This window comes from Hippoglossus hippoglossus, chromosome 11 (genome assembly GCF_009819705.1).
Source record: "Hippoglossus hippoglossus isolate fHipHip1 chromosome 11, fHipHip1.pri, whole genome shotgun sequence".
Classification (NCBI taxonomy): Eukaryota; Metazoa; Chordata; class Actinopteri; order Pleuronectiformes; family Pleuronectidae; genus Hippoglossus; species Hippoglossus hippoglossus.
Window position 1 is genome coordinate 5,665,356 of NC_047161.1, and position 13,491 is coordinate 5,678,846.

Consider the following 13,491-nt stretch of genomic DNA (forward strand, 5'->3'; position numbering starts at 1 on the left):
CTGTCCTGCCACTCACGACGGACGCGCTCGAAATGCCAGGATCCATTAAAAACTGTGAAAGATCATGTCGTGGAAATTGATGCATTAGAAGTGAGAGATGAAGATGTGTCCTGAGGGAGGACGTCATCGCACGACTTTATCTTTAACGCTGAGTCTCTGGCTTTTTATTTGCTGAGCATTGTGATCAATCATCAATTATTTTCTTAAAGGCTGTCAGACGTCCGGTGCTGGACAGCCGCTCGCTTTGATCAAGTAAAGTTTTGCTTGCTTAACTTTTGCTGCGGCAACATGCTGAAAAATTCTGAAACAAAACTACTTCCCACTACACTTCATGGATGAAAAAATATGGACATGCAATATATTAATGTTCCTATTCTATTAACAATCAGTGAGCCACTTCATCCCAATTGTTTTGACGATCTGGGCCAAAACTATTTTGCTATGTGGGATGCACACACAGACGGTTATGCACCAATCACTGTGGGTTGTAAGCTAGTTAGCCAAGCATGCTAATGTTGACGGCTCGTATTAGAGCAGATAAACTCACAGTTTAATCATTGGCTGCATATTGTTTTATGGTCTGGTGATAAAAAAGATACATAGCCAATCAAACTATACATTGACTATGTGAAGGAAGGGTTTAGCAAATGCTAATTTCCTTTATGTTGAAAAATGAACATGATGATTACATTTTTCTATAATATTTTAGATACATTATCAACTGAAATGGGATGATGAAGGCCTCAGAGTCAAACTGCCATGGCCTCTTATAATGAAATGCAGCTGACCGTTGCTTGACTCTCAGCTCAAGCTTTTACCAAACCACTAACTCTCGGTTGCACAGGGATTTTCTTTTCCGCTGCCTCGTATTGATCTTTGCTTTGTGGCTGCCTCAGCTGACAAGCAGCAGGAATCTATCCGTGCTCTTATAAGTGTCCTGTGGAGATTCACGCCTTCGATTGCTCAGCGCAATCTCGGCCTCCTGCTAATAGCCTGCAGTGCTCTTCAGTCTGGTCTTCATTAAAGGTTCAGTGTGTAAGATTTAGGTGAAAGGGATCTATTGGCAGAAATTGAATATAAAATAAACCTGATGTTTTCACTAGTTTTATCTAAATAGTACAATTTTTTTTTTTTTTTTACCCTAGAATGGGCCCTTTATATTTAAATACTTTATATTTACATCAGGAGCGGGTCCTCTCTATGGAAGCCACCATGTTTTTTACAGTAGCCCAGACTGGACAAACTAAACCTTTTGAGTTTTTATGACAACTGAAGTCTACCACAGGTTCTCTTTTCGTGTTTGGAAGGGGAGGGTGAGGTGAGGGGTGTTCAGCTGCAACACGCAACTTCACCACTAGATGTCACTAAATTCTACACCCTGAACCTTTAACGTGTGAGTGTGCATATGAGTGGATTACATAATACTTTGATGAAATGTATAATGATAGTTTATATATCACAAGGACATACATGTGTGTATAGACCATAATCACAAAACACAATTTGTCTCATAGGGCTTAACAAGGCTAACACGGCATCCTCTGCCCTTAACCCTCGACAAGTGTAAGGAAAAACTACCAGAATTTTTTTTTATTATCATGGGAAAATAACGTAGAAACGTCAGAGACGGACAGAAGTGCATTTGATTAGAAGAAACAGATTTTAGCATAATGGAAAATCAGTCTTGTGATGATCAGATGCCACCATGTTCATGATCCATTTTCCATGAGGCTCCACCAGCCTCCTGCATGAGTCATCTGAGTTTTTCCTGCAGGTATTTGCAGTATTTGTATTTGATAAATTTTCTCTGTCACTTTTTCTTTTAGTGCGATGATGTGTCCATCAAGACTGTAACATCCGGGGGCGGGTCCACAGTGGAGTGGGCGTGTCTGCGCTGGCTACCAGGAAAAACGCTGGAGGAGAACCGGACTCACACACACACGCACGCACGCACACGCACACTCACTGCAGAGGAGCGAGCGGAACACCAGGAGGAACATGTCCGCCTCCTCACGCACCGAGGGACGGTCACACCACCGGAGCAGCGCGGTCCAAGCTCGCCCTCCTCCTCCTCCGCTGTAGTTGAGCAGACACTCGCCGCCTGGTTCCACACTTATGTTCTGAAGGCTTCTCTGCTGCTGCTGGTCCATCCTCCTCCTCCTCCTCCTCTTCCTCTTCCTCCTCCTTCCTCCTCCTCCTCCTGCTGCTGCTGTTCACCGTCCCGTCGCCAGGATGGACAAGTCTCTCTGCAGTCCGCATCACGGGACCAACAAAACAAACTCTCCCTCCACGGAGCGGGGGAACTCAGCGAGGAAGCCCGGCGGCCGGACCGGGACGCACAGCCCCGGCTCCAGCTCCTGCTCCGGCTCCGGCTCTGGCTCCGGCTCCGGCTCCCTGGGCGGCCCGGCCGGAGCAGGAGGCAGCCGGGAAGCGGGGCTGGGGAACAGCATGAATGTGCAGCAGAGGAGGAGGCAGCTGGAAGGAGTGCTGAGCAAATACACCAACCTGATCCAGGGCTGGCAGAACAGGTAAGAGGAGCACGGATGGAGTTCAGGTGGAGGGAGGAGGTGGGAGGAGGTGTGAGGAGGTGTTGGCTTCATGTGTCCGTGGCTTCATGTTGTTTTGGCTCCGTCCACGTTGCACTTTTACCACCACGTCACTGTGAGGGGGGGGGGGGAAGGGAGGTGGGAGGTTGTGGGGTTCAGATCCAAACACCCCCCCCCCCCCCCCACACACACACACACAGGCCTGATGGTGACTGACCATTATCACTAATACCTTCATATATTAAGTATTTACAGTACATTTCAAATGAGTAAAATCAAACTTCTTTGTACAGTGTATTGATGGTGAGATGCATTTTAAGAATCTAAAGTTCAACTCTGCTTTTGCAAATTTTATAATGAAATAAGTATTTACAGAGATTCCTGCATTGAATCACATGGCCCGTGTTACATTTAGACCTGGATCAGCAGGTGTTTCATTGATTCATAATTTACTTAAGCCATTCTTTGACTAAAAACTATTAGATATCAATGATTTTTGACTAAATACTTGCTGGTTTTCTTTGGCATCAATAATGGTAATAGAGGAATATCTGTTTGGAAAGTTGTGAACTGCAATTTCCACTATTTTGACATTTGACAGTGAGAATATTAAAGACTAATTGATAATGAAAGTAATCACCCTTTGTCGTTCTAGTTTTATTGGATTGCATTTTCCAATATTGAGTTGCCTCATGTTTGTATAGTGGCAAGTATGTTTTATTAAAGACAGGATATATCAACACACGCTGCATTCATATAAAGAAAATAAGTGCCCTCATGAGAGCATGTATACTTCTGACATGTAAACAGGAATATGAATGCAATATTCGATTAGCAACTCATATAATAAACATCATGATAATGTCTTATTTGGAAATAATGTCAATAGCAGGAATATTGCTGCCCATTTAAAAGTAGTCATTGACATTTCCCCTTATGGCAGAAATACTTAAATACAGTCAGTCGTGCAGCAGCTATGGAGAAACATCACCATTCATGTGCAGTCGTGTTTCTGGCCACCTGATGAGTGTAAGTCCAACACTGACCCTCTCTTAAGTCTGTGTTTGCTTTCTAGCAACTTCTTTTCTACCAGCTTATCCCTCGGCTGTGTGTGTCTGCTGTTTGGTGCTGAGCAGGTAAAGCCCAGTGGGAGTTTTTAGAGGCTTTTCTCTGGAGACAGGTGCCCGCTGCGGCTGAAAATCACTCGGTAAGAGCAGCGAGAGGGAATCAGACGAGTGAAGTTGTGAGATGGACAGAGAAACAATGAGTCGGGAGTACAAAGGAGCTGCAGACTCACATCCTCACACTGTTTTCAACTTCAGTATGTCTTAACTACATAAATACACATGATGGTCACTTTAAGGGATGTTTATGTTCTATATTTATTAAAAATATATATGATTTCTTGTCAGCAAAAAGTAATTGTTATAAGTAGAGCTGAACAAATTAATAATTTAATTATCGATTAATCTCCTGGTTCCTTTTTCACATTAATTGCTTAATCATTTGGCCTGTGAGATGTCAGAAAATCTTTAGATATCTCGTTTCATCATAAATAAATAGTAATATAATGAATAGATCATCCATTAATCAGTCTGATGTTTATAGACATAAAGCTTGATGTGGCTCTTTAACTCCTGAGGATAAGTGACAGTTAGACAGTTAGTGTGTGTGTGTGTGTGTGTGTGTGTGTGTGTGTGTGTGTGTGTGTGTGTGTGTGTGTGTGTGTGTGTGTGTGTGTGTGTGTGTGTGTGTGTGTGTGTGTGTGTGTGTGTGTGTGTGTGGTGTCTGAGGCTAATTGATTAATTGACCAACTGTATAAGATAGGACTTACTCAAGGTCTGCTGCATTGGATTGTACAGGTGTACCTAATAATATGGTAGCATAAAAGTGTATAGGGGGCGTTCACGCTGCGCTGTGCGCTTCCTGCTGCAGGTTGTAGTAATAATATGACTTATTGGGTTTATTTTACTGTTTCAGACATCTTACCTGTGGTTGTGTGATATTCCGTTGCTCGTTGGGAACAGAATATCTCAGTGCTTTACTGTGCGACTGAACGTCATGTAGCATTTATGGGTTCGCTCCCTGATTAACTCAACTCCCACGCCGGAAACCAAGTTTTTAAGAGAAACTGTGAGTGTGCTTTTAATTTGAAAACATCACTGCAGCCTGCACTTGTTGCTCTGAGCAACACATACAACATCTGGTTGCTGTTTAGGTTTTTTAATGTAATGGAAAAAGCCTTTTCTTGCAAATTTCCTGTGCCCTGCTGAACACCTGTACAGCTGATGAATAATGCAGGATTTCGGCTCTGCAGCTGTATAATTTTGTGAATGGAATTTCTTCTTCTTTTTTACCCATATGCACACAAAAATAGCTGATGTGTGCTGCTTCGCTGTAGCAGTGCTGCGGAGGAGAGGGAAGCCAGTGTGAGTGGGAGAGGTGTGGGGATATATAGGGAGGTGGAGGTGGAGAAAACGAACGGCTGCTCCCTGCTCTCCTATCAAACTGACAGACAGATGATGCACTGAACTGGATCTCGATCTGCACCCCCTGAGATACCTGGGTAAAAAAATACACACATGTTCTCTTCAAAGAGGAAACAGCGAGGTGGCGTTGATCAAAAGAAAATTATGTCTGCGATGTTCATGTGGGATTTGTCGTCAGTTGCTTGAACACACTCACACACACACACACACACAGTATGTATGTAAACAGACATGCTGTGCAGGCTGTTTTCTGCAGGGTTAGGTTATTTCCTTTGAGATGGTGCCCTGCTCTGTTCCAGTGTCACAGAGCCTGAAGGCAAAGGTCTCGCTTTCAACCGGAGATTCCTTTCAGTTCATTGACCAGAGCCTTAGCCTCGGCCTGGAGCTCCACTGTGCACACGCAGATCGTGAGCATCGACTAAAGGATCCTGAATATGTAGCCCAGAGCTGGAAATGCTATCAGATCAGATGTTTGCACAAACCCCTGATTTTCTGCAGTACTGCTCCTCGTTAGAACTATGATGACTTGTACCTCCCAGGTCGCCTGTGAAGATTAATAATTATCACCAAGACTCCTCTTATCTCATCAGGAAGCAGTTTTGATCTCTCAAAGAGCCGCGCACAAAGACGGAACAATCATCGTGTCATTTGAATGCAAATTTATGAAATTAAATTTCTTAGTTTAGTCTTTAGAAGGAAGGGAAAGGCTTCATATTTTGTTGAATGCTGCCGTTCCACACATCCAATACACGTGTTGTTCATGTGAAGTGAATCTGAAATGAAGATGAGTTAATTCTACACTACGTGAATTTAAATGACTCCTGGGGTCGTGCTATTATTATGTTGTATAAAGCCATTATGTCATTCACTGAAAGGGGGCTTTGATTTGCAAAAGCAGAGTTGTCCTCCAGATTCTTATCAGCAGCTTGAATATATTCTAGATATTTGCTTTCCTTTGTGTGTGTGTGTGTGTGTGTGTGTGTGTGTGTGTGTGTGTGTGTGTGTGTGTGTGTGTGTGTGTGTGTGTGTGTGTGTGTGTGTGTGTGTGTGTGTGTGTGTGTGTGTAATACATTTCAGGAAAAACTTCAGTGCGGATTCTTTTTCGGTCACATGGGATAAATGGCTCTGGTTCTTATAGAAGCTTTCAAACACAGAATCGTTTGAAGCAGGAGAGACTGCGACTGGTGGAACTCGGTGCCGGAGTAATAACAGTCACGTTCTCAGTGTTCGTCACGTGGAGGGAGTCGTAGTGTGTGTTTGGCTGGTGGTGTCGTGGTGGGCCGCGGACCTGAGTGGAGCTAATTCTGCCACTGTGTGGGTGGCCATGTGTCAATGTGAAGTGCTGCTAGGTTGACGTGTGTGTGTGTGTGTGTCAGAGAAAATGTGAAAAGGTAGCAGTTTTTTCTCTATACACACAAACGCACACACGTATATTTGCACACGTTCAGACTCAGCCTGTGAAAACAGATGTATGAAGACATGTTAAGTAAATTGCAACAGAACGGCCGCATTACAAACTGGAGGTGTGGTGTTTCCTGTGCAGTCAGGATGCAGATAGGCTGCTCTACAAAGCTGCTTTTGAATTGCTTTGGAGGAAACGTAGGATTCAGCGTTTTTTGGAGCTTGACCCATAATAGATAATAATGCAAAAGATAATCACCTTGGTTCTGTTAGACTGGGTCAGAGTCGCGTATGAAGTGCAACAAAGCTTCTGCAGCCAGGAGTCAAACCGTGTATGTTTGGGTTTTGTGGAATGTGACCTAATCACTGGAGCCCCGACTGTTCTATTTTTAATCTGTCTCTCGGGATTCCCTCAAATTAACGTGCAATTTGAATTCCACCTTTAAAAGATAATTAGTTTCTTACTATTGTAGGTTTGACATATGTATATAAAAAAAAGGCAATAATTCCTAAGATCCCATACATTTCTTCATGATATAATAATAATAGACATTGCATGTTCTCAGCGCATATGGGTACTCGGGGATGTTGGCCCCCCTGCGATATGATGGCGACCTGTCCCGGCTGTACCACGCTTCTGGCCCAATGTCTGCTTTGATTAGCTCCACCACACATAAAGGATAAGCGGTGTGTATACAGTAGAAAATGGATACAAGAAATACAATATTAAACATAACTTTTCTGCACTGTTTCTCTGCAAGATAAAACGTATCATATTGGAACATATCAACAAACATAAACCCTGATACAATATGTCTGTGAAAGTCATATCGGACGATTTGTCATCGTCCAGCTGCTTATAAATCGGTCGGGCTGTCGCAAAAAGACCAGATTTATTTGCAAACTGATCAAACAAATGTGGGAGATATTCCTCTGCGTTCAGCTTTTAATTCAGGTTGTCATCTGTTTATCCTGAGGATTGTTTGTGCACCTAATGCCCAACATTTACACGCAGATCACAGAAATCGTGCAGAGCTCTCTCTCAGTCTCCTCTTTAGACATCACGTTGTAGAAAATCAGGCTGTAAGTAATGCTACACGTGTTTGTTCTGCATTTATATGGTCTTAAGTGGCCAGTGGAGTGGGGAGTTAAGGATTGTGAGGGATGAATCATCTCTTTGCAGATGTGCTCGGTGGAAAGCTGCACCGCTGCGCCTTCTCAGATCAAAGCTGTGAGTTGAGTTAATGTGGCTCTGCTGTTTGTCTCTCTGGAAGAGGAGGAGGAGGAGGAGGAGGAAGATTTGGATTCATGATTTCTTTTCTTATGCTGGTAGCTTCAAAACAACAGGTGTGGTAGAAGTTGACAAAACATCTCAAGTCAAGGTTCACCTCCTCATTTGTTCTGGAGCTTTTGATCACATGTCTTCGTTGGCAGATTGTGTTTTCTGTACATGCTCAAACTCAAAGTGCGGTTAAAAGCTCCAGAACAAGCATGGATCATTTTGTCACCTTCTGTTTCTCAGGTCAGGAATCACCCGTCAAACAAACTTTTAACTGCAGCTCCAAATGGTCCGGCATCAATATTTTTGATGTTAACTTTTTGAAAATGTCTCCCTTTTATATAAATTATAAAGTAAAGTCTTTTTTTTTACTGTGATGTGTCAATATAGCTGTTTTCAGACGTGCACTGAAGTCCAGACGTTTTCCTGAAAATGGCTCAACCCTTTTTTGCCCCACATTAGTTAAAAATCATCTATTGCTCCTTTAATATTTTCCTTTGATTAGGGTGTGATAGTAAAACGTTGGCTCACATCACCTCTGTGACACTGCAGTGCTACACATTTGACTCCAGGACAAGCATCAGCCACATCTCCTGCCAATAACCGCTGTGCTTTACAACTTTCCTCCTGCTCCGATTATCGTCTGAGCATTTTTTTTAAAGAACTATCTGCCAAAAGAGCAGCAAGGAGACATCACAACAAATCCTGCTGACGAGCGGTTTCCTGCAGAATCCGTGTTAATGCCATTAGGAAGTAGCAGTGTTTCTGTGGACGTGGGCGAATGTGCTCGACTAAGCTCTTTGTCACGGCGTCATTCTCGTTATGTCGGTGATTTATTTGAATGATATCAGCACAAATGCTCAGTAGTAGAAAGCTCTCTGTTGTTACAGATGTCTGCTCTTGAGTGGGTGAGTGATTTCTGAGCTGTGAGCCAGGGATCAGAAAAGCCTCTATATATAGATCCGAATTTTCCTTGCCAGAAAAAGTTAGAAAGTGTTCATGTCCTTATACAGATAAGGTGGAAATTTGCCTGAAAATGTTATGATTCTATTTCCCAAACCCTGACAACAAATCATTTAAAATCATGCCATTAATGCCCAAGGGGGAAATATTTAGTTGGGTTTTTTTTGTGGGTGAGGGCATGTTGGTGTTTGGACTGGAAACAGCCCTGCGTCACGAGGAGCTGCAGTGGTAATCCTGTGATGTATCAAGAAGCCGATGAGAAAACATGACCCAGTAAGCCCAGTTTGAGAAAAGCAATCTTGAGGTTTTTCAGACATCAAAAACACGAGTCATTACTCTGGCGTTTTCCCATTTACACCGAACCAAACAAGCATATTGCTTCATCCTCACCCACTATGCAGGCTCTCCTTTTTTACATCGCCTTATCTCCCTCCCTTATTCTAGTACACGGCCGTGGTATTAGATCCGTCCATCCATCATCTGTACCGCTTATCCTTTGAGGGTCGTGAGGGGGATGGAGTCAGTCCCAGCTGACATTGGTTGAGAAGCGTGGTACACCCTGGTCGCCAGTGTATCACAGGGCTCTCATATATCGACAAACGATCTCCAATGAACCGAACCTGCATGTAAGATGGACTGTATTCATTTAGCACTTTGCTAGTCTTAAGTCCCACACACTAAAACATCCGTGCAGCGATTCTTCTATCACACACTCCAGGTACATTCACAGTACAGTCGTCCTGCAGTGGCCACAGGTTTGATTCCTTCCCTCGTCGTCCCTGCTCTGTCTCCTCCTTCCACGCTTAAATCTATACTGTCAAATAAGGGATTGAGGCCCAAAAATATCTTTAAAATACACAGATAAATATGTAGACTAAATTAAGTTCACAACATCTTCAGCTCAACTCGACACCGTGAAACTAATTCACTGGAACTGACGTGAAATTGACTGCTCGTGGTCTAAGTGGTGAAACAAGCGCGGTGCCAAACTTCATTGATCCATCAGTCCATCATCTATTTCATTTTCTCCGGTTTGCTGCAGCTTCTTGCTTCCAAAGGTTAAGAGTTCAGCCTGAGCTCAGAGTCTGCAGCGTCGCTGATCGGGTGATGTCAGCACTGTTATGACACCAGCGAATGTAAGGACCAAGCTTTGTTGTCCAGCTCCATCCATCATGTTAAAGGTCTGCGTTATGGTTTAACTGGTGCCTGGAGGGGGGGGGGGGTCAACATAACTGCTGACGGAATAAGGGATAAGACTTCATACATAGGACAGTGTGTGTGTGTGTGTGTGCGAGAAGCCTGGATAGAAACTGACGCAGGCAGATTGTTCCCTGGTTGGCTGTGGTCGACATAAATCACCAGCTCTCCTGGTAGAAGGCGGCAATCCTGTGAGCAGGGATACATTTTCAGACAGCACCATTCACTGCTTCCTCTTCAGGGAACTCCAGAGGGTTCATGGGAAAATGCCTCCAGTAATAAGGATGTACACACACACACACACACACACACACACACACACACACACACACACACACACACACACACACACACACACACACACACACACACACACACACACACACACACACACACACAGAGCGCCCTTTCCTCTTACTGCTGGCATATTTGAAAGCTAAAGCTATTTCTGATGTCATCTGTCCTAATATATAACAACTGTTCGATGTTCTAGTGCCGAAATATAATTGCTCACAGAAAATATTTGGGTTTTGCAATATTAATCGGACAAAACAAGCAATTTCAAAATGTCACTTTGGACTCTGGGGACTTTGTTTTTGTTATTTGACATTTTATAGACTATTGATTTATTAAAAAAATATAATAGGACTGTACAGCCAAGTTATTGAGTTTATCCTGCAGGTGAACACAAATATCTGAAGCAAGGTTCATGATAATCCACACGCTGGGACATTTCACTCAAGGCTGCAAATGGTGGCGCTAGCGGAAAAGTCCAGCAACATTTACTGGGCTTCATCCTCTCAGAAATATCAATATAGTCCATCCATCAGATGTTAATGTATTTCAGTCTGGACCAACATGATTGAGTGATTCACAGACGCACGTGTCGTCGCTGCAGCCACGAAGCTAACATGGCGAGAAACTAGATCCAACTTTTGCAGAATACTGCTACCAGGGCTTTTTTTTCCTAATCTTAATACACTTAGGTACCAGGTTTTTAGACACATCTCGCTAAAACTAAAACAGTCTTGCAATAGACCCAGCGTTTGTGTAGGTTTTATGATTCAGTTTTTGTTGAATAAAAAGCAGTAAGTCTAAGAGGGCAGGTTGAAATCAACTGTTGCTGTTCTTTGACACATCCGTGGAGAAATCAAACCCTGAGAGACAGCGGGGCGGACAGGTGTCTCCTCGCAGTCTCTTCAATTATCACATGCAGCCGCGATGTGGCGATAGGAAGAAGCAACATCTGTATCTGTGCCATGGACGAAGCTGCTCGATAAACGCCCGATCAATACTGCAGCTTCTTTAATCGGGGATGAAAGGGGAGCATTGATTGGTAAAATGGTGAATCTCGGGGGCGGGGGAGGAATGAGGGCGGCGCAAGGAGCGGTGTTCCAAACCGAAAGACGCGGACAAAGACGACCGCCGTGACCTCGGGTGTCTTTGCACAAACATGCAAAGGTTAGCCAAAGTGTCCTAGTGGCTCTCCGCTGTGTTGAGCTGCAGAACCAGAACAAAGAGTCGAGTGGAGTGGCCTGTTTCTTAAATGTCATAGAGAAACCTTTCTGGTAACAGGAAATGAAATGTGTCTGCCTTTCTCAGTGTGTGTGTGTGTGTGTGTGTGTGTGTGTGCATATGATTGTGTGTCTGGCTGGCATTAAATCTTCCATCCAGCGAGTCAATTACACAGTGATTGAATGTGATTCATTAATCACAAAAGGGGAAATGTGGGGTTTAATTTCCACGCCTGGAGCTGCGGGTTCTGCCAAAGATGACCACACTAATCGCTACCTTTAGTAATTTGGAACGAGGATTACCAGCTTTATGTTGGTTAAAGCAAACTTTAATATGCACACAGGGGAGTTTTTTTTTTATGAATCTTGTGTGAACAGAACAATATCCCGCAGGTGTCGTTGGAATGAGAGGTAAGAAATTTAAAGGCGTTCGTTTTTTTACGGCATCTCCCTTCGGTGTCATCTCACACACATTCCTCGCTCTCCTCCTCATCTTTCCTTCTCCCTCCCACATCCTGGAAAGTTTGTGTATGCAGGAAATAAAAAAAAAAGGTTCTCTGGTAAACAAGATAATGAGAGCATAAAACAAAATGATGATAACATTGCTGGCGCTTCCAATATTTCCCTCTCTGGTTCATTACTTTCTTATTTCCCTCTCTCCGTCTCCTCCGTTGCAGGTACTTTGTGTTGGATCCAGAGTTGGGACAGCTGCAGTATTTCGTCAACGAGCAGGGGAAAAGCCAGAAGCCCCGTGGGTCCCTGCCCCTGATTGGTGCCTCCGTAACCCCGAGCGACGAGGCTCCGCACATGTTCGTCGTAAACTCCGTCAACGGAGAGCTGTACAAGCTCAGAGGTATGACCTCACGCCGTCCTCAGGCTGCCCGTATATGGCAAAGCACAAACACTGAGTGGAGTGTGTGTTTTATGTTGGGAGTCACTTGGAGAGCAGAGTGCATGCTGGGAGTTATGAATGAATTTGAATTGAATTTTTCTTTGTGTTATTTTTGAATGTGCAGAACCGCTGGTTATCAAAAGAACGTGTTTTATTTCTAAAGCTGCTCTAATTCATATTTTTATGAAATTATTATGCTTAAAACCAAAGAAGTCTGTTATTAGTGATGGAACATTTCGCACTTTGCAGCTCATTATTTGGGTTTAACGCTCAATAACTTCACTGGCTTGGTCGGCACAATCCTCAACTATAGTAAAGATGTTTCCGAGGCCAAACTCTGAGCACCGCTGCACCGAAGTGGAATATTTCTTTAAGACCTGGTTCCTGACAAAGCGCCTGTAGCTGGTCCCTGTGCTGAAGGCCGCTGCTTTCAGTGACCTGTATCCACTGCTTCAAGAGAGACTCCTTTTCACTGCTGCTCCACTTGAGTCGCTGGAATGTCCCCTCGCACTCTCAAGGGGGAGGATATCAGAATAACATGGCCTATATTCCCTGTGTAACGCAGTGATCCATGTGTACTGAAGCTAAGAGGAAACACTGATCCCACTGAGGAGAGGAGGTTGAGGGGCTGAGCAGCTCACAGACGGAGGTGTTTTCATTTCCAACAGCTCTGTGAGATTCAAGAAATATCAAGAAAGTCTCTGAGGGAAAAATATTTATCTTTTGAAGTTGATCTGTTTTTTGAGGTTCAGCTGCTGCCAAAACTATGCCAGCGACGAAAAAGCAATATTATTGATAAAAAACTTCAATTTGTTTGAACAGCAGGGGACAAAGTGCCTCATGTGTGAGTCCTCTGCAACCTGTGATTAAGATTAGCCATTACACTAAGATGTGGTTACCATGGGAACATCCCAAAAGACCACCTTAAGGGAGTGGGGGGGCTATAAGGTTCAGTCAAGAGTCACTGTTTTTCCGGCTTCACTTATAAGCACGTATCATCTTACAGAAGCTTTAAATGCCACCTTTGTTCTGTGGTTCTTTTCACAAGAAGGTTTTGAATTCATTTCCTTATCGCTAACTGGTGTAAGAAGATACTGGACACAGAGAGAACCTGGAGCTAATGCAAAGAGCCCACTCCTCACCTATATAGTTTCAATTCACGCTCTAAAAGACCATTCACTCCTCTGAATGTCAAACTGCCCAAATCCAG

The 13,491-nt window shown here is 43.7% G+C and overlaps 1 protein-coding gene across 2 annotated transcripts in view; it reads left to right on the forward strand.

Annotated features, from left to right (window-relative positions):
• The first annotated feature begins 1,857 nt into the window (after positions 1-1,857).
• The window catches only part of LOC117770113 (oxysterol-binding protein-related protein 10), a 50,983-nt gene continuing 39,349 nt past the window's right edge, over positions 1,858-13,491 (forward strand). The window contains exons 1-2 of one of the 2 annotated variants that reach the window (XM_034599172.1): positions 1,858-2,528; positions 12,067-12,242. In XM_034599172.1, the coding sequence (XP_034455063.1) occupies positions 2,233-2,528; positions 12,067-12,242 (472 nt within the window). In that variant the 5' untranslated portion in view covers positions 1,858-2,232. The remainder of the gene's footprint in view (positions 2,529-12,066; positions 12,243-13,491) is intronic. The other variant, XM_034599170.1, reaches the window with a different exon arrangement.